The 26,225-nt window shown below is 50.6% G+C and overlaps 7 protein-coding genes across 7 annotated transcripts; 5 read left to right on the forward strand and 2 right to left on the reverse strand.

Annotated features, from left to right (window-relative positions):
- Nucleotides 1-592: 592 nt before the first annotated feature.
- On the forward strand, nucleotides 593-4,545 carry FTJAE_905 (transcription initiation factor TFIID subunit 1; the record flags this gene model as incomplete). Its single annotated transcript, XM_037355930.1, has 4 exons — nucleotides 593-3,564; nucleotides 3,729-3,785; nucleotides 3,839-4,033; nucleotides 4,137-4,545. 4 exons carry the CDS (start codon nucleotides 593-595, stop codon nucleotides 4,543-4,545), a joined length of 3,633 nt encoding a protein of 1,210 aa, XP_037211935.1.
- A 3,055-nt stretch (nucleotides 4,546-7,600) lies between these two features.
- FTJAE_906 (MADS-box transcription factor) lies at nucleotides 7,601-9,714 on the forward strand (the record flags this gene model as incomplete). Its single annotated transcript, XM_037355941.1, has 3 exons — nucleotides 7,601-7,656; nucleotides 7,725-7,881; nucleotides 7,969-9,714. The coding sequence occupies 3 exons, from the start codon at nucleotides 7,601-7,603 to the stop codon at nucleotides 9,712-9,714; spliced, it is 1,959 nt and encodes a 652-aa protein (XP_037211936.1).
- A 575-nt stretch (nucleotides 9,715-10,289) lies between these two features.
- Nucleotides 10,290-10,947, reverse strand: FTJAE_907 (FAS1 domain protein; the record flags this gene model as incomplete). The annotated part of the gene is made up of 2 exons (XM_037355952.1): nucleotides 10,290-10,322; nucleotides 10,372-10,947. 2 exons carry the CDS (start codon nucleotides 10,945-10,947, stop codon nucleotides 10,290-10,292), a joined length of 609 nt encoding a protein of 202 aa, XP_037211937.1.
- A 2,653-nt stretch (nucleotides 10,948-13,600) lies between these two features.
- FTJAE_908 (flavocytochrome c) lies at nucleotides 13,601-15,717 on the forward strand (the record flags this gene model as incomplete). Its single annotated transcript, XM_037355963.1, has 4 exons — nucleotides 13,601-13,634; nucleotides 13,708-13,776; nucleotides 13,870-14,107; nucleotides 14,163-15,717. 4 exons carry the CDS (start codon nucleotides 13,601-13,603, stop codon nucleotides 15,715-15,717), a joined length of 1,896 nt encoding a protein of 631 aa, XP_037211938.1.
- Nucleotides 15,718-19,102: 3,385 nt separating this feature from the next.
- Nucleotides 19,103-21,317, forward strand: FTJAE_909 (RCO3 glucose transporter; the record flags this gene model as incomplete). The annotated part of the gene is made up of 3 exons (XM_037355974.1): nucleotides 19,103-19,218; nucleotides 19,634-19,912; nucleotides 19,967-21,317. The coding sequence occupies 3 exons, from the start codon at nucleotides 19,103-19,105 to the stop codon at nucleotides 21,315-21,317; spliced, it is 1,746 nt and encodes a 581-aa protein (XP_037211939.1).
- A 990-nt stretch (nucleotides 21,318-22,307) lies between these two features.
- FTJAE_910 (e3 ubiquitin ligase ARI4) lies at nucleotides 22,308-24,332 on the forward strand (the record flags this gene model as incomplete). Its single annotated transcript, XM_037355986.1, has 1 exon — nucleotides 22,308-24,332. The coding sequence occupies one exon, from the start codon at nucleotides 22,308-22,310 to the stop codon at nucleotides 24,330-24,332; it is 2,025 nt and encodes a 674-aa protein (XP_037211940.1).
- A 678-nt stretch (nucleotides 24,333-25,010) lies between these two features.
- FTJAE_911 (tartrate dehydrogenase) lies at nucleotides 25,011-26,216 on the reverse strand (the record flags this gene model as incomplete). The annotated part of the gene is made up of 3 exons (XM_037355997.1): nucleotides 25,011-25,367; nucleotides 25,417-25,907; nucleotides 25,955-26,216. The coding sequence occupies 3 exons, from the start codon at nucleotides 26,214-26,216 to the stop codon at nucleotides 25,011-25,013; spliced, it is 1,110 nt and encodes a 369-aa protein (XP_037211941.1).
- Between the last annotated feature and the right edge of the window lie 9 nt (nucleotides 26,217-26,225).

Genomic DNA, 26,225 nt, shown 5'->3' on the forward strand with positions numbered 1-26,225 from the left:
TATTTAAGATATTGCATTTGATCTTATTAGAGCTATCTTGTGCTCTTTGGAGACTCGCTTTGTAAGTCCAATGCTAATTCACCAGAATAATCCTGACAAAGTCTCCAGGTTTCAGCTTCACCTTGTACTCAGCAACTCAAGAGCCACTTATAAAGTTATTTCATAGCTGTGTCCTCCCCTGCTGTAAGGCTTTAGTGCAACATTAGAACATCAAGGTGAGTTTCTATTGACATTCACACGTTAATTGTTCCTTGTCGCGACAATGGTGTTGAAGTGGGGACCTGCACGCCACTCTACGCCGCCCCACCTCGAAATCCAAGCACTGGCCTTTCAGCATCCTCCATCCTATCTCGACGTTGATTGGCTGACTCCGCGCTCAATCTCAGGCTCCCGGGCATCTTTCATGGAGAACGCAACCGTGAACAACTCAGCTCAACCCAAACACGAATTCCCTCCCTTTTATCTTCACCCGACAGCCACGACTAGCCGAGAGACGGCCGATCACCAGCGACGCGATAAAATTATGATATAAGAATAACGACACTTCCGCGGCCTCTTAGTGATCTGATTTCACGATTGCGACACCGCGATCATGGCTGAGGAGAACGATTTCTCGTCCTTTGACGAGAACGCCTGGAAGGCCCAGGACGCCGCCGACGATCGAGAAATCGCGAAGCTACTGGGAGATTCGCAAAACAACGGAGGTGGCATCATTCTCGACAATGCCGAATTCGATCAGTCTGGCAAGGCGGACGATGCAGAGGATTACGAAGATATTAGTGATGATGATTTACCAGACGAGGAGGAGCCCAGCGCTGGCGTTTCTATGGAGATGCCTGGCCTCACGGACGATGGCGGAACCAGTCATGATCCCGACGACCTCTTCGGAGAGGGATCTTCCCCAGATCCAATTCTAGGTCCATCTTCCCCAGCACCTCAGATTCGCGATGCCGATACCACCGACGACACCCAACCTCTCGATGCGAGTCTAAGCTTCCCCGGCATCAACTTCGACCCCGAACCACATCTCGATAATCAGGATCATGATATTCCCGCACCCGCTGAGACCGTCGAGGACCTCTTAAAAGCTACATGGCCTGCTTTCAAGAAGGGGCACATCTTGACATGGAGCGAACTCCTGCCAGCGAAGAAGGCGACTTGGAAGGAGAAGAAACCCGTCAAAAAGCCCAAGCAGCTCGTCACCAGCAAACTTACACTCGAACTCGCTCCCGATCAAGAGAAGCTGTTCCGTATCCCAGGCACTGCAACCATCACCCGCAAACCTAGGCAGGGCGAGGAGAGAGGTTTGGTGTACTGTGGCATGGACCAGGAAGATCAAGCCGAAGATAATGTCCAGTTTGACCTCGATCAAGAATCCGATTCCGAAACGGTTGCTGGCTTCACCCTACGTGATATTGAGCTTGCCTGCGAAGACTGGGGTGCCAGCATTGAGGCTATCGAAGCTGATTTCAAGGCCCGACAAGCCGCCGAGCAGCAAGAACAGCAAGCACGGAAGCGCGTATTTGAAGAGCAGGATGATGAATGGGATGCTGAATTCTTGATGGACCTTGGCGACGAAGGTCCACCACGCCCGAAGAAACGCAAGACAGTCAAACTTGGTCTACCAGAAATTCCCCGCTATGCTGCCCCCTCCTTCGACAACTTCGAAGACGCCACACGCAGAGGTGCCAAGAGGGTGCAACTGGATATGAGCGATCCTTACCTCCTTATCGAAACTCAAGAAACCCAACGAAATGCAAAGCGGCCCCGCACAGACAACAAGCTAAAGCGCATGGCGAACGGCAACCTCGGCCGCGATGTCTCCAATCGTTTCAACATCTCGAACGACGAGGCATACGAGGCTTTGAAGGAAAACCACCAAAGCAAGGTCCGCGCTACACTCGGCAACATTTCTGTCGAGCACAGTATGCCCGCTATCAAGCTCTCATGGCCGTACTACAAGGTTAAGCTCGGTGGTACGACAGATGAGTATCATCGCCCTCGTTTCAGGTACAAGAAGTTTGCTGGTCATATCATCAAGTTTGACAAGCCTGCACACCAGAAGCGAAAGCAGATGAAGGGCAAAGCGCACGAAGTCTTCCTCAAGTCCAAGGATTTGAGTATTAACGACAACTCAACGGCTGTTCTCTACGAATACTGTGAACAACGTCCACGAGTGCTCAGCAGCTTCGGTATGGGCAACCGCTTGATTAACTACTATCGCCGGAAAGACACAAACGAAGATGAGCAACTCCCGAAACAAGAACTTGGAGAGTACCGCATGCTTCTTCCTGAAGATCGATCCCCCTTCTCTCTTTTCGGCACTGTTGACCCTGGTGAGACTGTGCCAACATTGCACAACGAAATGTACCGAGCTCCAGTCTTCAAGCATAACCCAAGAGGTAGTGACTTCTTGGTTGTGCGCAGCACTACTGGCGAACATGGTTCAAGGTGGTATCTGCACAAGATCGATCATCTTTATGTCGTCGGTCAGCAATTCCCTTCGGTCGAGGTTCCAGGACCACATAGTCGCAAGGTCACGAACGCCTCGAAGAACAGGATGAAGATGCTCGCATTTCGCATGATAAGACATAGCGATACCGACAACTGTCAACTGTCCGACATCACCAAGCATATTGCCGACTCAACTGATACTCAAAATCGCCAAAAACTCAAAGAATTTCTGCAGTACGACAGGGAGAGCGGCGAGAAGGGCATGTGGCGACTGAAACCTGGCGAAATACTGCCTGATGAGAGCACGATCCGATCCATGATCAAGCCGGAAGAGGTTTGTCTACTTGATGCTATGCAACTTGGTATCAAGGAGCTTGAGGACGCCGGATACGACCCTCGAAATGCTTCCCTTGAGGAAGATGTTCAGAACAACGATGCAGATGGGGACGACGACGAGGCTGAGGATGAAGGCAGCAAGATCACCAAGGGCGCCAAAAAGCAGCAAGAGAAGCAAGAAGAAACTCTCGCGGACAAGATGGCCCCATGGAAGACAACCAAGGCCTTCATCGATGCATGTGCCCAAAAGGCCATGCTTCAACTTCATGGTGAAGGAGACCCAACAGGCCATGGTCTTGGCTTCTCCTTCATTCGAACCTCCATGAAGGGCGGATATATCGAGGCAGTTCAGGGACCGCTTGCTACATCTGCAGATGCTATGGAGCGTGAAAAGCGAGCTAATGGTGGCCACGCCTATAATGTCAAAAAGCAGCAAGCAATGTACGAGGAAGGTATTCGAGAAATTTGGGAGAAGCAAAAGTCTACACTCTCAGATGGTCAAGAGCATGACGACAAAGATGTTGCAGTAACAGAAGATGAAGATGACAGATTCAACGTTCAGTCAGCAATGACTCCAGCCCAGTTCGACGACGGTACCAGCCAAATTAGTGGTTTGACTTCGGCAAGTCGACAGCAACGACGCGCTATTCGCATAACCCGAGAGATCCGAATGCCCGATGGCAGCATGCAAGACCGAGTCGAAGTCGTTCACGATCCGGTTGTGATTTCGCAGTATATGAAGCGGCGAACAGAGGCGGATCTTGAGATGAGAGAGTACGTGCACCCACCCAACTCGCGCCAGGCAGTTCAGCAACCACAGAGCAGGGGAGTGGTGACAAGAAAACGTCGACGAACTTACGGAGTCGGCACCCCTGGCTCAAGAAATGACATTACTGGATTGGAGTTTAGAGCACCGGCTTACGTGTATCTTTCAACAGCATCTACAGCTCCCGTCCTACAGGCAATGCCGACCATGACCGTCTTGCAGGCATTAGGTATGTCTTCTTCTCGAGTCATGTTGTTATGATCTATACTAACAGTAACACAGAATCAAGAAGGAGCTCGAACGACTCGAGAAGAACAAAGCTCGACGACAGGCTCGGGAGCAACAAAAAGAGCTCCACCAAAAGGCCAGCACAGGAGATGCTGGGTCACCCAGTGTCAATGGCGATAAAGTCCCAACTGGAACAACCCGCAAGTGTGCCAATTGTGGCCAAGTCGGCCACATCAAGACAAACAAGAAGTATGAGCCCCCATTCTCCATCATCACTTGCCTTTGTTTCTCCCCCTCCCCCTGTGTCGTTCAATTGGTGTGCACCTCTAGAGGCCGACAACGCGAAGCGCAGTCGCTCACGCAAGTCCCAATTGCAACTTGCCATGGAGCAATGCGACAAAATCAAGGCACGAGATGCCAAAAGGCGTGCTGAAGAAAAGGCTCGCGAGGACAAGGCAATCGCTATTCAACTACAAAAGGAGCGGCGAGCCGCAGAGAAAGAAGCGGAACGCAAGCGGAAAGATGAGGAGGCCAAGCGGCAGCAAGAAGAGCGTGAAGCCAAAGCCCGGCAAGTCCAAGAGCAACGAGCCGCCAAAGCCAAAGAACAGGCTGAGCAGAAGAGAGTCAAAGATGAACTCAAGCGCCGCATCCAAGAGCGAAAAGCCTACGAGCAAGAGATTGCGCGTGCGCAACGTGAAGCTGAGCGCATCCGCAATGCCTGGAAAGTGCCCAAGTGGCGATCTGGAGGTGGATGGCGTTGAGAAGACCAATTCGTGCAACGACTACCACATCACATACAGCATTTCTTTTGTGATTGACACGTCTCTTCAAAACTCTTTACTAACTTGTTACTCAAAGGTTATGTCCACTGCTTAACGGCACGATGAAAGCGGACAATGGCGCTGCTGAGCACGGAGGCTTTGGTAACTACAATGCTCCAGGAGGCACTGCTGGATCACCCAGTTGAACCCGATTACTGCTTTTACTGAGCGAGCTTGATCTCGATCAGCCAAAACTATGACGTCGACTTTTGAGAATGGTTAGCTGATATGGCTTCACTGCCAGCATGGAGGAAAGTGATGGCACTAATATTCTTGGTTTTAAGTTACTTCAAAAAGGCTTCGGGGGGAGAATTGAGCTGTACATTATGGAAGCTCTGGTACAACTTCACGAAACCAGAGGTGGATGGCATTGAAATGGAGTTTGGGATCCTTGTTGCTTCACGGAAAAGGCTGGCATGGCAACAGGAAAGATATTGCATTTACCTAGACTGCGTTCGACAGTTCTTCTGACATTATGCTATTAATAACATCATTTGAAACATTAACTTTGTTCCTGTTTGTTTGCCGAACTTCATGATGCTACGTACGCTTGACAAGGCGGATAGCCATTGCCGGAGAACCCTAGACGAAGCAGAGGTAGGGAGAATCAACTAACTCTGCAACTAGCATCCTTGACAATGATGTGACAAGAAGTGATCCGAGTATCCATGGAGTCGCATGCGGTGAAGATGTCTAAAATACGTAGGTGATGAGTTGTTGGTGGTGCAGTTGACCTCTCACGTCTCAGAAGCGGGCAAATTTCAAGATGCACATTTAGCCCCCATTATAGTGTCTCCACTGATAAACTGGGTTAATCTCCTGACGAGCTGGGCTAATTGGCCCGCATGGTTGATGCATGACCTGGTCCCGGGTCTGAGGCTGCTATGCATAATTGTATTTTTAGAAGCTGGAAAATGACGGTTGGGAACTAGGGTCTCTGGCATATGTCATGAGGGGATGGGGACGAGACAGGGAGTTAGAGGAGATAAGCTATAGCTTTACCAATGTCAGTAGCTTCACGGACGTGTTCAACGAGTCTATCTATACTGACTCAACTCGTTAGATTCATGATTAGTGTCGATCGATAGGACAGAGCTCGAAGCTTAGAGCCACTCGTGGGAGAGAACAGACCATGATCATCGACGCAAGGGCAAACTTGGAGCTAAGAGACGCAGCAGCCAAAAATCTATGGTGGGAATACGAAAGCCGTTGCAGCGGAATGGGTGGGAACAAAAGAGGCTCAGCTTCCTTTCCTGTCTGTCAAGATGCATGAAACACAGGAAGCGATATCCGGAAGAGTTGCCTTAGCCTCGTTTGCTCTAGTCGATGTGTTGTTTCCGTTGACTTGAACCGGGATATGGCCTGGGCTTTTGTGGTTTCAAGACGATAAGAGCTGTAATGGGAGGTTGGTGGTCGATGTGAGAGCTTCTTATTTGTTCGAGAAGAGACTTGAACTCGAGACTCTTCCGTCTGCCAAGAACAATATTATACCTGATATACCTTCAACTGCACTGTAAAAGATAAGACATCGACAGGCCCCAGGTAGAGAGCAACGTGGTGCGACAAATGTCAAGTCAATGATGTTATTTCCAAAAGTCGGTGGTTGGACCTCCACTTCCACTGACTGTCCAAGTTCCACTCCGCTGTCCCGTCCCATCCTGGTCTGTCTCCCAGAACGTTGGCGCCTCTTTAGGGGACCGTTCCAGGGCCTCGAGTGCCGCAGTCCAGGCCCTACTCCACTAAAACCCACCATGACGGTGAGCCCCGTCTGGCCTGTATCCAATCACGCTCGCCTTATCTAAGCAAGGAGGTTTTTCGTGCGGGTTCCATGCTGCCTTCTTTTTTTCCCTCCCGTCGCTTTCTCCATCCCGCACCCGCACGCACGAGTGAAAGTGAACACGATCCGTCTATTATTAGAAGCCATCCATCTATTCTATTCCCATCCCAACCACAGACGCCAGATTCAGCCCCATCGACGTCTTATCGATCCCCAAGACCCAAAACCTTCAACTTGACGGTCGCTCGTTTTTCCCACTCTTTGCCCCCTTTCCCAAGCGCAAGCGCAAGCGCCAGGAAATATCCCCCAAGCCCTCTCTTGAAATCTTACTTTTCTATCGCTATCGCGTCGCGTCGCGCAACGGTCTTGAGGGCAGATCTCGTCTAAACCTAGTCTCCTCGTCGCAACGGCTCTCGTGAACTCAAAATTTCATCTCGTCTGCGCATCACACCTGATGATATACGCGACTCGCATGCCTGCGTCACTTATCCTCTGCCTCACTCCGTGCCCTCTCTTATCCCGCTCCCCTCGGGACTAAAAAAGAGGTACCACCAAAGGCCAAGCTTAAAGAAGAGATACCGTCGACGCGCTACTGCACCAAGTACCCCTCCACCAGCTGCCGGCCACTAAGCTACAAAGGCAGCCAACGGCCTGGGGGTCCTTCGACTGACTGAAAGGTTACTTCTACTTCGGCTTGTCCCAGCTCCAAGCAACGCAGAGCAGAACAGAGCAAGCCAAACCAAACCACCTTCGCTTGCCTCATCAAATCCTCTCCCACTCCCACTCTTTTTTTCTTCTTAAACAACCTCCCACGGCCACCGCGACAGCCGCTTCCGTCATCTCACACAATCTGCTCCTCTTCTCTCGGCTTTATCCATCGACTTTTTCGGTTTATTTCTCCGTTTCCTCAAGCGTTCTTTGGTAGCATCCACTTTACCACGCCGTTCAAACTATTCTTTGTTCTCGCTTACGATCACGACTACAACCGCTTCAACTTGACTCTAACTTGGCGTGACTACAACATCGTGGCTCGACTTTCTCCGCGTCAAACTGTCGACTCCTTTTCTTTGCGACGATCTGCGCGACCCAGTTCCAATTCCACCTTGCTCCACTACCAACGTCTCAGGCATCTTCCACATCTCTTTGGCCGCGACCGTTGAGCTTCCCCGCGTGGAAACGCGACACATTTCTCCAACTTGAACCGCACAACCGTTCAACATGGGACGAAGAAAGATTGAGATCAAGGCGATCAAAGATGACAGGAATCGCTCTGTGTAAGTAAACCCGCTACAGATCACCAGATCTTGGGGTCTTCAAGTTCGCGACTAACTGGCGCACAAAGCACCTTCTTAAAGCGCAAGGGCGGTCTTTTCAAGAAGGCTCATGAGCTTTCCGTGCTCTGCTCTGTCGATGTCGCCGTCTTCATTTTCGGCAACAATAAGAAGCTTTACGAATATTCATCAACGGATATGCGAGAGCTTATCCACCGATATCAATACGTGAGTCCCACTTCTGGAGGTAGTCGCAACGCCTCCGAACACAGGCTGCGACTACGACGCGCTGTATTGTTTGCTAATAGACAATAGCACGGTGGCCCAAGTGAACACAAAGGTCCTTCCGACTTCAACGGCGGAAACGATGACGACGAGGATGAGGAGAATGACGGCACCCCTCCCCATGGTCCTGAAGTTGTCGAGAACCAGATGATGCCTCCCCATGCTTACGGACAGCATCAACCTCCTTTTCCACAGATTCGACATCATACACCTTCAGCATCACCACCTATTGGCAATGGCGGCCCATTCCAAGCGCATCCTGGTCATCCTATCCAGCGACAACATACTCCGCAACCATCGATCGGCTCACGACCGGCATCTCGAACGGATATGCGCCGCATGGGTCCCGGCATGGTCCAACCACCACCTCCGCCCGGCCCTCCGCATCCCGCAATGAACTATATGCCCAATCCGCCTATCTACAACTCGCCTCATCCTCCCGGTCTAATACCTCAACATGGTCCTCATCCCCAATATGCTTATCATCAACAGCCTAGCCACATGCAGCAACCAGGACCGTACATGGATGACCGCAGGTCCCCGATGCCCTCTCCGATGCCTCCCGCTTACAGTTCGCAACCGCCGTCACAACCAATCCAAGCTCCTGTCCGTCCAACGCCATCGCCTCAACCGCCTCAACAACAGCTTCCCCCGAACATGTCACAAATGTCACCTCCGCCGCCCCAGCCTGAACGTCGACTTCATGATCCTCCACCACCACCTCCCGTGGAACCCAAGACGGAGCCACAAGAACGCCCTCAGCCGCCATTACTGAATACGGACAGTGCCATCAAGAAGCTGCCTCAACGAAAATCTCACAGTATCTTCACTCCCATCGAAGAGAATCGGTCTATTTTGTCCCAGCATCTGGCATCTTTTACTTCCGAGTCGAACAAATCAGAGTCTGCTGCTGCCGCTGCCGCTGCTAATGCTGCAAACGCCGCCAACCGTTCGCAGTCAGTTGATGTGGCTGCATTGAACCGGGCCGCGGATGGGCCCAAATCATCACCCCATTTGCCACAGCGTGCCAGTACCCAGACCGATGAGAAGTCTCGAACAGTGTCGCTGTCGTCAATACCAGAAACCACTTTGACTCCGCCGTCGCGTTCTAACAGTGCAAAGGCCGGCGGTCCCGGAGGAGCTCGACCTCGTGGCCCTCGCTTAACGGTGCAGATTCCGGATGGCGGATCTGAAGGCGGCGGTAGCGCACGAACGGCAGAGTCAAACTCGCCGCGGGTCGCCACAGAAACTACAACCCAGGCGCCTCAGCGCCACAACTCTCAGTCGTCACTTGTGCTTCCTCCTCCCTCTCCGTCCGCGTCAGCAATATTGTCCGCAGGTGCTACTGGTCCGCCAAATCCTTTTGCCCGGCCGCCTCCTCAGCAGAATGTGAATGGTGATACTCCTGTCTCTGCCTTGCCATCACGTTTCTTGACAAATGAACTCCTTCCGAGCCCTAGTAGCTTCTATCCCGACTGGAACTTCCGGGGAGGTGACAGTAACACACTACCAAGTCCGCTGAACTTTGCAACGCCAGTTGTCGGTTCAGGTCCTAGTTTCCTCAGAGACGACCTGAACACGACACCAAATGCAAACTCGAGCGCTTCTAAGGACAGAGATCCTCTGCCTGGTGCCAATGGGAGCTTGGGTCAAAACTTGAGTGTAGCTCCAAGCAATTCTACTGCAACAAAACGAAAGACTCCTGAGCCAGGAGCCACAACGCAGAGCGATCCTGCGGATGAGTCAGAACCAAAGCGGTTGAAGGTTGAGGAGTAACGCTTGTGGGAAATTGTTCTCATACAAAAGTGCTTTTTGCTATACGCTTCAATCGACAGGGCATCATAGGCTGGCCCCTGCATGCCAGTCATAGAACGTCATCAGTACCGGCCAGCGTCCTGTTTACGGCCTTGCAGTCTCTTGTTTTGAGGCAGATTTTGCCTGTATTCCTTTCATCTTGAATATTATACCTGGCTTGTGAGACCCTTGAGTATATGGGTAGCTTGCAGAGTTTGGAGCGAAATGTGCAGAATAGCCTGCATGACGAAAAAGTGGAGGGAGTTTGTTCTGGAGGTATAGTCCTTATTGTAATCTATGTCTGTTTCGGAGGGTGTTGTTTCTGGGAGTTCGGATAGATGATACCGGCGACGAACATGTTGACCTAATCAATATACTGGATGAATAGCAGACCGATGCACAGCGATGTCTCTGAACCTCGTGTATTATCCTAAGTGTCACTGCCCGTAAGAAAGTATCCCGAAATCTTGCGTAAAGTATCTAGCTGTATCCAAGCTTGCATAATCATTAATCTATCATTATTCGTGTATCTGTCTGTACCCGCCAACGCTGTCTGTCTAGGCGTAGTTCAAAACTCCTTTGAGAATCCACTGTATCTCAAGTTAGCATTTTCTCCCATCATGATCTTAACAAACTTACCAGTTCTCCATTCCCAACCTGACTAGCAACCTTCTCAACCTCAACCTCATCAGGCATAATAACCCTCCGTCCCTCCTTAACCTCCCACCAAACCTCCTTCCCCCCAAGCGTCTTACTCTTCTCCCCCTTCTCCCACGGACTAACAGGCACAAGATGCGCCTCCACAAACCGCCTCATATTCTCCCTCGCCCTATCCTGCCCTCCATCACCCTCATACGCATCAGCGCCAAAAGTATTGTAATCAGCGGGTTGTTCCCACGGTTTGCGCGGCAGCGCATCAACCGCTGAGTTCAGCGGCGCAAGAACAGTGGTATTCGTTGAAAGATCGCTGAGTCTTGTATCGGTGGAGGGCTGCATGCGCGCGAAGGATGAGAACGATGTTAGGCCGCGGTTGGAGCCTAGGATGTCGCCGAGGGCGACGGAGGGCTGGACGGAGGGTTGGTCGGGAGACATTAGAGGGAGATGGCCTTTTAGAGGGATGGGAGGTTTGGGGAGGGGCATTTGATTATCGCGGAGGGGAGACTGTGAGGCGGTTGTTACGCTGAATAGAGCTGTTAGGGCGATAAGAGGTTTCATTGTGAATAGGGATGTTGATGCAGGTTTAGGTTTGGTTGAGGTTTGATGGTATGTACGTCATGAGGGGATTTGCATGTTGGGGGTAACGTGATTGGTCACGGGATCGTTATCAATGACTTACACCAGAAAGTTGCGCCGCATGTCTGGTGCATTCTCAAGGAATCTGATCTATAGCGTACAATTATAACAGTGGCTCAGCCTATGTTTAGGTATGGTGTTGGTACAATATGGTACCTGAGAACCCGTTTGCGCATTATCGTTGTGAGCCATCAAGAAGAATCATCCTAGAGTTTTCAACGGGAGCCAGAGTTGCCTTTCTTTAAAATAGCATACGTTGCAGTCTATTCAGGCTGACTTAATCTTCAACTGGCCTCGCTATTTTTTATGAAATACTCTGTAAGATGTTCTTGCTTTTGCACTTGCTCACAGTCTATCCTATGAACGTAGAATCTTTCAACCGTTTTGACAACGGTTAACCCACCATGCATTGAGATACGCTATATCTTCAATGCAATGAGTACACTAGAGCCATAAATACTCAAGTTTGATACAGGTTCCAATCAAAGAGAACTCTGTTCGCATGATATAAACTGTGTACCTCAAGCCGTTGAATACATAGCGCTTCTCTTACCCGGTAGTAGAGATTCAGGGATAGGTCACCTACGTCATTGGCTTTGAGATTGAACCCTGCATGAGGCGTCCCTCTCAAAAAGATGAAAAGGGATCAGCGAGGCAACAGAAGACCCGTCGAGACTGCAGGCCACAATCAGCCTGATTCGACTCGGACTCTGAGTTCCATTGACCCTTCGGTACTGAAATTCACATGTGAAAGCTCGCTAAGTCAGCCCCCAGGTTTCAGTAAGACGGCAGAGACTCTAGACAAATGGAAGAGCAGAAGTGGCGGAGGCTCAGACAATTTCCGGGGTCAGATGATGCACGTGTAAGATAATCTGGGGAAAACTTAAGCCCAAGGAGGACTTCAATCCCCAGAGGAAGAATGGAGGCGAGACTTTCACGTGCTTTTTAGAGAACAGTAAGCGAATGAGCGACGTCGAAAAGGAAGACAGCTGACCAGATCAAACTGTCACAAGCCTGAGGATGAATGCCTGTCACTGGATCTCTAGTCATGAACGTGGGGAAGACGGCGTCATGGACAAGATGCAGGAGGGTTTCAGTTATGCAGACGATTCATGTGCTTTTTTGGAGGAGATGGCATGTGAAAGTCTGATGGTTTTATTTGAACTCAAGAGGAGGAATTGATCGGTTCAGATCACGTGTACAGTTCGAGTTCATGTTTGAGTGTCCGTGGAGTGTCCGGTTACTTGGCCGAGGCGGTCGGTCACAAGTCCGGCTGTGTGGGGTTTGGAGAAGAGAGACATAATTGGATGAGTCTCAGGTGTCAGAAACGAGGAGAACGATGATGAGTGAGGAGAGTGCATGAGGAGAATTGTTTTTTCACATGCTGAGAGTTATAATAAAATAAATAGACGAGATATAATACGACATCCGTACATGATCATGCTCCCACGATAGACTCCTTATTACCTAGACAATTCGGAACCACGGAACCCCGGAATCACAACACTTCCATGTCTCGTAGTGTCGACTTAGTTAACAGCTTAGCCTGAGATGCTGTATCCGTAGCTTTCCCCACGTCCTCAGAAGCGGAGCCTCGGCACATCAGTCGCGAGAGAGGCCATTGTCGGTGGGTTGCCCGGTCGCCTGGTAGACAAATGCGATGCGATGCGGTGTTTCGGCGTAGCTTACGGCGAGGGCAGCGAGTAACTGAGCCGAAGGTGATACTTGTTGGGGAGAGAATGTGGATTAGAGTCTATAGGCCCCTCAATTGGCGAGATACTGTAGGTTTACAGAGTATTACACCTCAATAGACGAGTAAACGTTCATATGAAAGTCAACTGATGGAAGCTGATGCACCTCCCCCAATCCCGTCCCCAAATTCTAACTGTAGCGGGGGTGGATACAGGGAGCTGACGCTAAGTCTCAGTGGGCATTGCTGCCGCTTCCGGGGAGCAATCCTAGGCCTTGGCCCTGTTATGCTGAGAAAATGGTGGCATCTGATTTGCTGCAGGTCTCAAGTCAATGTTAGCGACAGTCATGAACAGAGAGGCCAACAGATATTTAAAATAAAAAGTATTATCTAATAGAAGAAAAGAGAATTAAAGGATATATACTTTATTAGATCAAATGATAATAGAGAATTATGTGCGGTTTTGTGGTAAAACAAGTACTTGAACCTCGTTGATGACCCAGGCGGCGTATGCTGGGGCCGCCCTTTTTTTTGCACGCGCCTCATCTCATCATTCATTCATGGTTCGAGTTTGACCTCGGCATGCACTAACCAACTGGGACTGGGGTTCCTCATCTTTCGGTTCGGTGCTTGACTTTCGCCCTCGGCCTTGTTGGCGTCCTTTCCATTCGATCGCATACAGTACCTACTAAATAAGAACTTGTCCCTTGATCTTCTCCTCTTCCTCCGACTTTTTTCTATTTGATCTTGTATTCTTATTCCCCATCCTCCCAAGACCATCCATCTTATCTCCCTGTTTCTCTTGTATTCTTGCGTGGGAGTCTGCCGTGTCTTCTTCATACCCTTTTCCATTATACTCACATACCAAAACACACACACGCAATAATGGCTCCTAGAGTGATTGTCGTTGGCGGTGGCCGTAAGTTGACACTAATTCGCCTCTCGGAGGCTTTGCGCCGTGTGTTGCGACGATTCTAACCTCTCTCCTTCAGTGTCTGGTCTGTCTGCTGCGCACACCATTTACTTGGCTGGCGGCAACGTCGTTGTCCTCGACAAGCAGGGTACGTCACTTCGGAATCTCACTGACCCAGCGAGCGCATTGAAGCGCTTGCACTTGTTAGACCGCAACATTCGCTGACATCCGCTTTCTGCAGGCTTCTTCGGTGGAAACTCTACCAAGGCTACTTCCGGTATTAACGGTGCCCTCACAAGGACACAGGTTGAGACTGGTATTCCCGACAGCGTGAAGCAGTTCTACGATGATACCCTCAAGTCTGCCCGTGACAAGGCTAGACCCGACCTCATCAAGGTCCTTACCTACAAGTCCGCTTCTGCCGTCGAGTGGCTTCAGGATGAGTTCAACCTCGATCTCACCCTCGTTTCTCGTCTCGGGTATGTTCAATTCGCATTCCGACGCATCGGAACAAGAAGCTGACAATCATCACAGTGGTCACTCCCAGCCCCGAACCCACCGAGGCCACGATGCCAAGTTCCCTGGTATGGCCATCACATACGCCCTGATGCAGCGCCTTGAGGAGCTTGCCGAGAGCGAACCCGGCCGTGTCGAGATCGTCAAGAAGGCCCGCGTCACCGAGCTTAACAAGGAGGGTAACAAGATCACTGGTGTCAAGTACGAGTACAACGGTGAGATCGTCTCCATTGACGGTCCCGTTGTCCTCGCTACTGGTGGCTACGCCGCTGATTTCTCTGACTCTTCTCTGCTCAAGAAGCACCGACCTGATACCTATGGCCTTGCCACCACAAACGGCACACACGCTACTGGTGACGGTCAGAAGATGGTCATGGCCATTGGCGGTAACGGCATTGACATGGACAAGGTCCAGGTCCACCCCACAGGTCTCGTCGACCCCAAGGACCCCGGCTCCAAGTGGAAGTTCCTTGCTGCTGAGGCTCTCCGTGGTGAGGGTGGTCTCCTTCTCAACGCCGATGGTGACCGATTCTGTGATGAGCTCGGTCACCGTGACTACGTCTCCGGCATGATGTGGGAGGAGAAGAAGAAGAACAAGTTCCCCATCCGCCTTATCCTCAACTCCAAGGCCTCCAAGGTCCTTGACTTCCACACCCGTCACTACTCTGGCCGTGGTCTCATGAAGAAGATGACCGGCAAGGAGCTCGCCAAGGAGATTGGCTGCACTCCTGAGCACCTCCAGAAGACCTTCTCTACCTACAATGACATTGCCGATGGCAAGCAGAAGGACCCCTGGGGCAAGAAGTTCTTCCACAACTTGCCCGTCAACGTTGACGATGACTTCCACGTTGCCGTCATGGAGCCCGTTCTCCACTTCACCATGGGTGGTATTGAGATCAACGACAAGGCTCAGGTCCTCAACCAGGAGAAGCAGCCCTTCGAGGGTCTCTACGCCTGTGGTGAGTTGGCTGGTGGTGTCCACGGTGCCAACCGTCTTGGTGGTTCTTCTCTTCTTGGCTGTGTCGTCTACGGCCGTGTTGCTGGTGACACTGCCAGCAACTACCTCTTCCAGAACGCTCTCAAGGGCGGTGTCGGCAGCGCTGCTGAGCGTGTTGGCCAGATTTCTCTGCACCTCGACCCTTCAGTCCCCAACCAGGTGACCGTCTCATGGGGTGCTCCCGGCGCCGCTCCCTCAGGCTCCGGTGCTCCTTCAAAGGTTGACGAGCATGCCACCGCCTCCGCTGGTCCCAACCCTACCAAGGACGACGGTGCCAAGGCCGCTAAGCCCAACGACCCCAAGGCCTTCAAGGTTCCCGAGAAGGAGTTCACCATGGAGGAGATCGCCAAGCACAACACCAAGGACAACGTCTGGGTCGTAGTCAAGGGCGTCGTCATGGACCTCAGCAACTGGCTCGAGGAGCACCCCGGCGGCGTACAGGCCATCCTGAACTTCATGGGCCGCGACGCGACCGAGGAGTTCGAGATGCTGCACGACGACGAGGTCATCCCCAAGTACGCGCCCCAGCAGGTCATTGGCCGCGTCAAGGGCCAGGAGGTTACTCTTGAGCCTTAGGTTCGAATGTACTGATGTAACTGTGGTGACGCGGCGATGACTCTTGTGCGATTTATTTTTTGTAGTACCCCATATGCCCCCAAAAAAGAAGGGCTCTGGCAAATATTAGGCGTCTGGGATTTTTGTATTCATAGGCGGGATGCATGCAAGCTTGTTGCTAAATCTAGTTTATACAAATTTATGAAGATATTTTTTAACATATAACAACTCGTCTCTGTGCAGTCTGGCGGCTTTGTTAGTCAATGGCATGTGCATCAGGGAGAACAACCTCTGATATTGAATGACGCTATTGAAATCAAGTGGCCTAAAGCTTCCTAAACTTACCAAGTCTTTCCATCATCTAGAAAAAGGTCCTAAGGTTTCTTAGGGTAGTGGGATGGAGGTTATCGAACATTGCACATGTATCACCAAGGATTTCGACTTTGCTTACTATTGTGTGCCTGACGATCAGGTTTATCTGGAAATGTTTCAGTCTGTTACACTCCACGCGGCCCTGAGAATACGTTGCATTGAGGATAGTATGACTGAATACAACAATGACAGCTTGTGCGACCTTCGAGATCTTTTGATGTCAAGGACCGATGTACATTTGAGTTCTTAATTGTATGAAGAAGAATGGTGAACTATTGAAACAATAACCGCCAGCATGTAACTAATAACTAATTGACAGTACTCTGAGACCATTAAGGACCCAAGGGCATTAATAATACATAGACATTTGCAAGAAATACCCGGATACCATCATGTTTGACAGTCCAGGGTAGGTTCACAAGATTCGACTCAACGTTGTATGTGCTTGACCTCACACTTGCGCCCCTATCCGTCCGCTCTCCCGACAATTCCAGCTAAGCCACGGTACACAAGAAATATACGAATTGCTCTTTATGATCTGATATGTCTACTAACTTAGAGATGATCTAGCAGCCACGTGAAAGACGACCGGCGTCCAAAGCAAGCGGCATTTCTGACACGCTACCAAGGAACGGCTCGGCCTTATGTCGTTAACCCATGTTTCAACCCCAGCCTTTCTGCACCCCGCAGAGCAAATGTCTTAGGATGAAAAAAGAAGAGTGTAGGTAGTGTCAGCCGTGGCATTTGGGGGAATGATGCACTGTAGACAAGGTACCTGACTGCTATGTGTCAACAGGGTGACAATGAAACTTGACACTATCTAAATATAATCGGCGGAGTCTCCATTCACTGGAGGAGACCATTGTATGATGATCTGATGGCTATAACACAGATCTTGTTATTGCATTTGACAGGACGCAAAGGAACCCTCATCAGCAGTGAGTGAGTGATGCACATACTCCCGAAAAGAGCGGGAATACATTCTGTGGTACCGAGTCTTGTTGTACCAGCCACAAGTGAATACGCCAAGCAAGCACCGTCGCATGACCTGAGAAACTCGCTGTTGGTGAAGGATGTGAGTAGAGGTTCAAGGTACTGTACGATCAACCAATCGCCAACTAAAATCAATCCAAATTCACTCGAATCAAAGTGTCAACTCTTGACTGTGACTGTGTTTTCGGCTCCCGAATGGCTGAACCCGGACTCGTGGGAAAGGGTTCAACTAATTAATCAGACCATATTCGAAGCTTAAAGAGAAAAGGCTCGCTTGTCGTATCCTTTGTTCGAAAGTCATGAACTTGCGTTAGCTCTCTGCCTACAAGGGTTGGTCGTTCGTCAAGTATCCAGTACCGGGCCCGGACTAAAACCCCGGGGTGATTTGTCTGGGGGAAACTGGAGACTGTGTGACTTTGCACGTTGCACAAAAGTACTGATCCTGCAATTAGATTGAGCTATGGGACTTGTTTCTACAGTCTGGGGAGAAAAGGGAGCGCGGTGCTAGGCCGGGGTAAGCGCTGCATGGCGGCGGCGCTGTTGATGGTTGGAGGCTACGTGCGGGAGACTGTCCTTCTGACTGTGCTCTTGGCGTCGAGTGAACGAGCTGCAATGTTCATCCGATCATCCTGAACGAGTTTGTGGTGGAGTTGACTGCTGATTGTTCGGGTACTAAACACTATCACCAACTCTATAATCAACGTTATTTATTTGAGAGGTTGGAAGACATCCTAATGGCTTGCATGAGAACAACCTGATTATGAATCCGAATATTTGGAATACAAGTTCATACCATGTTCTTACAGCGGAATATTGCCGAGAGCCATCACCCTTGAACTGAGATGCATGAATGCAGCTAACAGCGGAGTGTCCTCGGGGCCCGAAAAATGACAAGACAGCATCTTTGTTCCTCAAGACCTATCATCCCGTCTCTGTGACAATAACGTTAACAATGCCCCCCCTTTCTCAAGGTCTGTGATATGTTAAAAATCCTCATAAGGAGTTCGGTCCTACCCACAGCCACTTAAGTCAGTATACGAATTTCCTGATTTTCTTGCATTTCTAGCTTGAGTACGACATGAAACTATGGCTTGGTCGTTTTATGAGCGAGCTGGGGAAAAAAAAAAGAGAAGAAGCTCCCCTGTTTCTCTCTCAGGTCTTGCTTGGACAGGACAGGGACCGTGTCAATGTGACTCAGTTTCAGATTCGGGGAACTCAAGACAAGCTCGAGGGCAGTGCTTGGATTGTCTGCGCGTGCTGTGCAAGGTGAGAATAATGTCCTGAACCGTGATATTTGTGTAATGATACCAGCCAACGACGTCTTTTTTTCCCCATGGACCTCCCTTCATGGAGAGTTTAGTTTTTGGTTGATTGATTGATTTTGAGGGGACGGGAGTCTAATCGCACTGTAGACTCGCTTAGCTCAGCCAGTCTACGCTCGTTCCAGTGAAAAGAACCCACTGGGATGGCTTGACGAGGTTCCAGTGGCTGCAGGTCAGGGAGCCAATGCTGGAGCTTGACTGGATGAGGAATGGTTGGGCTTTGGAGGGATGATCATTCCTGCTTTTGCCTCCTTGTCTGGAGATGGGAGTCTCTCGCCATTCATGTCTGTCTGCCCCTCTCTGTGGTCTTCCTTTTGAGTCTCTTTTGAGAATATGGAAGACGGCACCGTTGAGCATCAAAACTCAAACTTACTATCAACTCTGACTATAACATATTCTATTTCTTTCTCCTTGCGCATCTGACTATGTACCACGTGCTTTATCTCTCTCCTTGTAAAGACTAGCCAAACTGAAAGCATTGACTTTGATCATTACAGCGTTCAGAGGTATTCTGTACCCAGTGCGAGAACCAACACTGCAACGGCCGGGCTAGAAGGCCGACCAGTGGCCAGTCCCATCCAGATATTACCCACACGGAATCGCCCAATGTCCCCCGTTGATCTTCTCAACCCTTCAACCTCCACCAAAATCTCGCCGACCCGGAGCCTTTCGCTCTTGATACCTCTGACCCTGGATTGACGACTTCAACACCCGAAACCATGGCCATTGCCATGGGCTGGCAGAAACCCGACAATGTCGCGGGCTCGTCGGCGCCGGCCATCATGGTCGGTCTCTTCGTTGCCTCTGGCGGGTTGCTGTTCGGCTACGATACTGGGTAAGACTGACCACCATTTTCTTTGACGTTGAATGGCTTGGGATATGGATGGCTACGACATACATACGGTGGACGAATACGCTGCGCCGGCGATGTTATTTTTGCGGAGGGAGACGCCGAGACCCATCGACGATACTTTATTCGATTTGACGATGCGACGACTGCGGTGGACTCGTGTGACACGCATGACGAAGCCCTCACCACATATATCTCAAAAGAACGCAAGGCAACATCGTCGGAGGAAGTGCTGGAAGGAAGCGAAGCAAGGGCGATATCCGAAACGACAGCGACTCGTCTCGACGAACTCTCACGAGAAACTCCGACTCGAATTCCCGAAAACCGACTTGTCCATACCAGCCCATTTCATCGCGTCACACCCTCTTGACAGCCAGAAACTAACCATATCTCTTCACAGAGCCATCAACGGCATCCTTGCCATGACAGAGTTCAAGGAACAATTCGGAAAACACACAAATTGCGTCGACGAAAAGGGCAACATCGACATTTGTACAAAAGACTCATCTATCATCGTCGCCATCCTCAGCGCTGGTACAGCCCTCGGTGCTCTACTTGCTGCACCTACCGGCGATTCTCTAGGCCGTCGCAAGACCCTTCTTATGGCCGTGGGCATTTTCTGCATCGGAGCCATCTTCCAAGTTTGCGCTAACAGCATAGGTCTGTTACTTGTGGGGAGGTATGCGCACTTCATTCCTTATATGGAAGACCATCTCGTTAATAATGCCTCTAGATTCTTTGCTGGCATTGGTGTCGGCCTGATCTCTGTCCTCGTTCCATTATATCAGTCTGAAATGGCACCGAAATGGATTAGAGGTACCCTCGTCTGCGCATATCAACTATCGATCACAATAGGCCTCCTCTCCGCCTCTGTGGTCAACGTTCTCGCCTCTAGACTCAAAGACTCCTCCGCTTATCGAATCCCTCTCGGCCTTCAGATTGTACCAGCTATTATCCTTACCGGTGGATTATTATTACTACCGGAAACGCCCCGTTTTCTTGTCAAGAAGGGCCTCCATGCCGAAGCCGGTCTTTCACTGAGTCGACTACGACGACTAGACATTACACATCCAGCGCTGGTTGACGAACTGCAAGAAATGATAGCAAATCACCAATATGAATTAACGTTAGGACCTGACAGTTATAAAGACATCTTCATCGGTTCGCCACACCTTGGTCGACGAACATTTACTGGTTGCGGTCTTCAGATGCTTCAACAGCTCACCGGCATTAACTTCATAATGTATTACAGCACGTCCTTCTTTGACGGTGCCGGCGTCGAAAGCCCATACATCAAATCGCTTATTATTAACGTCATCAATGTTGTCTCGACAATACCAGGCCTGTTAGTAATCGAACGTTGGGGCCGACGGAAGCTTTTAATGATCGGAGCCATTGGGATGGCCGGCTGCCAACTCCTCATGGCGTCTTTCGATACCGCGACAGGACAGAGTTACGAGAAAGCATCACAGACCATTCTCATCACATTCTGTGCTATCAACATCTTTTTCTTCGCTGCTTCTTGGGGACCCGTGGTGTGGGTTGTAACCTCAGAAATTTATCCCCTCAAAGTCCGTGCAAAGGCTATGTCGGTTTCAACAGCGTCAAACTGGCTTCTCAATTTTGGTATCGGCTACAGTTGCCCTTACTTGGTTGGATCAGGGCCAGGCAACGCCTCTTTTGGTCCAAAGATTTTCTTCATTTGGGGCGCCTTTTGCATTCTGGCGGTCTTCTTTGTGTGGTGTAACGTGTACGAAACAAGCAAGATCAGCCTGGAACAGATCGACGAGATGTACGAACGAGTGAACCACGCATGGAACAGCAAGTCATTCGAACCAAGCTGGAGTTTCCAGCAGATGCTCAACGATGGTTGGTCACCGAGCGCCCAACCACCTGCAGGCCACGAGCTGCAAACAACGACGACTGCATCAAGCGCAGACACAACCCTGGGCGACGGTGACGCATCATCAATCACCGTGAATCAGAACAATAACAACAGCAACGGTTCATCGCCTAGTAACAATAACAATGACCAAAACAAGGGTCCGCCCATGGCCATGGCCAATGTCGACTTCAGCTACTAGGCTCCACGTCGGATTGTTTGTCTATATTGCGTGTCTTTTGCCTGGACGTCACATAAGGAATCAGCGATGGAGTTCATGACGAGGTGGAGTTAGTGGGGTTTACGCGTTATTGTCATGGTCATTGATGATTTCATTGTCATTTTATATGCATTCTGTTTCTTTGTTTGTTGCCCATCACATCAACTCAAATCGTCCCTCCAGTTTGGGGCTACGGATGGACTGTCGGTCGGTACCGGGGACTTGGCTGGGTTGGATACCAAACTCTTGGCTCTTGGACATCTTTTTCATGATTCCCTACCATCTTTTTCAGGGAGTCATTGTGTTTTTACGTCGTCGATGAATGGATGCTCGGATACCCTGTGGGCAGCGGCTAATAGTCGAGAGGAGCGAAGTGACGGCGCATGGCCACGGATGGAATTCTTGGGGTTACAGAAAGGCTTGATATCGATATGATTACCTGTCAGCTACCAAATACCAGCGTTTTTGAGCATCTGATACGCTTTGTACTGCCTATCAATCGCTTGTGAGGTACCGAACTCTGTCGCTGAGGTACATGAGTACACTGTCGACTATACTTGTCACCAGCGAACATGCCCTTGTGGACTAGGTCACTGGAAGTCTATGGCCTTGTTCTTCAACCAGGCACTGAAACTGCCTTATGCTTTACTCTGGTCACTGATGGCAATACGTGAACAGTCAGTCAAAGCGTGCTTTGAGTTGCCTCTCAACCCAAAGATAAAAGCTTCACCAAACTCTTTCTACCTAATAAGCTTTCTTTCCCAAAAACCTTGTGAGCGTCTCGCACAAATCGTTAGTTGACATCTAAGCAGTCTATAACCCTATAACATATACTACTACTTCTTTCGCTACTTACACCTGCTTAGAGGAACCTCAGCGACTTGACACCTATATACTTTGACAAGTCCGCAGTTGCAACATCTTTGACTTTCCTATACACACTCTCTGGCTTCTGTCAGAAACTTACCCAACATGTCGGATGTTTCTGACGCCCTCGACCGAGTCCACCCGGACTTTCTTGACTTGCTGATCCGTCTCCAGCTCTTACCCCCTGACGAAGCCTTCTCGGAGCCATACCTGGCCAGACTAATCTCTATTGCTCTAGATCTTGCAGAAGATGATGAGCAGGCTTTCCTAGTCAGCAGGATCATCACCGACGAAGAGTTGGCACTTGACCGACTGCGCAGCCCCGAAGTCCGCAATACCAACCATCGAATCGTGCTGGATCGAACCGAGAGGAGGATTGCTTTTCGCGAAGCTGCAATGGATCCTTTCCCTGAACAAACGAACGGAGAAATGTGCGTTGCTTGTTTGGAGGATGCTCAGATGATGGCTCCTTGCGGCGAACACAATTACTGCTACCCTTGCTACCGTGAACTCATTCGACTCGGTCTTAGTTCTCAAGAAGGCTTTCCGCCGAGATGCTGCGAGCCTATCGACGAGGCGGGTGTTGCGCTTGCACGCGCCCCTGCTTTGATTCATCTTTTCCGCCAGGTGCAAGAGGAAGCCAATGCGCCGATCCACGATAGACTATACTGCCACGACCCTAACTGCGCAGCGTTCATTCCACCTGACCGCAACGGGCGCTGTTTGTTATGCGTTACACAAACATGTCGCGATTGCGGTGAGCGAGGCCATCCAGGTCAGCCCTGCAGAGAGGGAGCCGCCGAGGAAGATGTCTGGGCCACCATGGACGAGAACAAGACCGTTAACTGCCCCGGGTGCGGAAGGATGATCGAGCTTGCGGAGGCGTGCAACCACATGACATGCGTATGCGGCCAAGAGTTCTGTTTCATTTGCGGTGAAATATGGCGGACCTGCGGCTGTCCCACATATGGAGGCTTTAACCGTATGGTGCCCATGAGGGACCGCCCAGGTACGAAGCCTCCGCAGTATCGTCGTCGCCCACACCCTATCGACGCGGCGGCAGCGGCGGATGAGGCTGATGGACCTGCGAGAATCCCACAGCTGCGGCCTATTCCTGGTGAGGAGGAACGTGTTCCGCCTCAAGTTGGGGGACCGCGGAGGGTTATTCGACCTTTGGTGTCGCCCCGTGTTGAGGAAGCGCAGCAACCGCAGGAGCAAGACCGTCGTGGGGCATATCATGGAAGGGAACGTCAGCATGGCGAAGGACATGAAAGGAATAACCATGGACAAAGACATCACCACGGCGAAGGACATCATCATCATCATCATCATGGAGAAAGACACCATCACCATCACCATCACGGAGAAAGATATCATCATGGGGAAAGACGTCATCACGATGAGATAATTCGTAATGAATTAGAACGCGAACGACTTCGCAGACGAGCCGAACTAGAAGCTCCTGTGCCGATGGGGCTACGGAGAGAAACTCGGATGGTAGGTCGTCCACCCGCTGCCCCTCTCCTAGCTATGTTGCCTGAGAACGTGATGTATCCGGGAAATATGGGAACAGCTAACCAAGGTGTCGGTGTACAGAGAGAACATGCGCCTGGAATGCGAATGGATCGCCGGCGCGACGACGGCGGTCCTCCCCTGGATGTTCTCATGCCGGGCATGGGCCGCTTGCAGATCAACGAGCCGCACATGGAGAGACCACCTGTGAGAGATGAACGTGCTATTCCTAGGAATTATAGGCCAGGGGAAGGTCCGCATGAGATGTATCACCAGGGTCGCTTGCACAACGAGAGAGACGCGCCGCGCCGACCCTATAATCCGATGGACGCCCCTCAGATAGACAGGCCTCAGATGTTCGCGCCGCGCCGACCCTACAATCCGATGGATGCGCCTCAGATGGATAGGCCGCCCCGTGTGGAGGCATACCTTGCGGTAGACGCTGAAGCCAGGCGCACAAATCAGAACCGGCTCCTTGCGATGAATCGTGAAGCGGCTCGCTTGGCGGAGTGGCAACCTCCCCGCCAGCAGGGCAGGAATCGCCCAGGGCATCATGGAGCTCATCACGATGACCCGATATTGATCGACTCTGACGATGATCTGTACGGTGATAATTGAGGCTACGGTCCTCGTCGTTGAGCAAGGTAAGAGATCGATGCCGTCTTGCAGATCGCAACCCCTTCAAGGTACGGAGCTTTGGCTCAACTACAAACTTGATCTCTTTAGAACAGTGTGCTCTTATGCTAATTGAGGGCTGGTGTTGCAGTCGCGATAGAAGAGAGGTGAGACGATGCCTTAGACATTTTGGAGGGTGGTAACAAAGGCCCTCGCCTGATCGGCCTTGCTCAGGATATGGCGATTTTCTGGCGCCTCAGGTAGATAGAAGGTGAAATAGACTCTCGCGATATATGAGAAATTTAAGATTTACGACTCTGTCTTCTTTTTGAGGTTGCTTGACTACTTGCTTCTACGCGACCGATGACTCTTGGACAGCTGCTTATCACTGCCAACCTGATGCAACTCCCCGATGATAACTGACCTGCCAGCGCAGCATGGGGCTGTTTGCCATGAACTGATAAAAGAACATCACTTTCGAAGGCCCAATACTCTAAAGTTGGCCATTTTATGTGTGAATAGAAGAGAACAAAGGCTTAGAACAAAGGCGTTCGCTGGCGTGACTTACATCAATTAGACAACAACCATGGGACTTCAACACAAAGAGATTTATAACAATGAAGACATGCATACAAAAACACAGACTTTTCATTTTATATCATCGTATCTAGCTACTAACACTCACTTCGAACTCTTGCCAAGGCTCTTCTTGATCTCTGCCACGACCGCAGCCGTGACCTCCTTGGTAGTCGCCTTTCCACCGAGATCTTGTGTGAGAACACCCGAAGCAGTGACATTCTCAACACACTCCATCAACTTGGTCGAGGCCTCCTCCTCACCCAGCCATGCGAGCATCTCAGCTGCTGTCCAAAAGGTAGCTACTGGGTTGGCGACACCCTTGCCGGTGATGTCGAACGCAGAACCGTGGATGGGCTCAAACATAGATGGGTTCTCACGGCTGGGGTCGAGGTTGCTTGTTGGTGCGATGCCGATTGAACCAGCGAGGGCAGCGGCCAAGTCAGAGAGGATATCGGCGTGCTAGAGTCTGTTAGTTCAACGACTTCAAGATAGAGGGAGGGTGACTTACCAAGTTGCTAGCAACAATGGTATCAATGCTCTCAGGCTTCAGAACCATCTTCGTAGTCATAGCATCAACCAACATCTTCTCAACAGTAACATCAGGAAAGTCCTTCGCCACCTCCGCAGCAACCTCATCCCAAAGAACCATGCCGTTCCTCTGGGCATTGCTCTTAGTAACAACGGTCAAATGCTTTCTAGGTCTCTTCTGCGCAACCTCAAATGAGAAGCGAATGAGTCTGCTAACAGCGTGACGAGTGAAGATGGCGACTTCTGTGGCAACTTCCCAGGCGTGACCGCGATGCGAGCGACCGCCTTGGCCGGCATATTCACCTTCACTGTTCTCGCGGATGATGACCCAGTCGAGGTCTCCGGTCTTGCAGTTACGCAGGGGAGATTGTGTGCCGCGCATGATGCGTGTTGGGCGGACATTGGCGTATTGTTGGAAGGGCTGGCAGATTGCCAGACGAAGTCCCCAGAGGGAGATATGATCAGGGACATCTAGAAGAATGAGTATCAAGTTTGATCAGAACATTTAGTAGACTTACCAGGAGCTCCAACGGCACCAAAGAGTATAGCATCGTGCTTCTTCAACTGCTCAAGACCACCGTCAGGAATATACTTCCCCGTCTTCTTGTAAGTATCCGAACTCCAATCATAGTGAGTAAAGTCAAGATCAAAAGTCTGGAGAGTATCGGCCAGAGCGTTCAAAGCCTCAATACCAGCAGAAATGACCTCAGGACCGATTCCATCAGCGGGGATAGAGGCAATGCTATAAGACTTCTTAGTGGTGACTGCGGAGGGAGACATGATGAGTTT

This window comes from Fusarium tjaetaba (genome assembly GCF_013396195.1).
Source record: "Fusarium tjaetaba strain NRRL 66243 chromosome Unknown NRRL66243_c0000021, whole genome shotgun sequence".
In the NCBI taxonomy this organism is placed as follows: Eukaryota; Fungi; Ascomycota; class Sordariomycetes; order Hypocreales; family Nectriaceae; genus Fusarium; species Fusarium tjaetaba.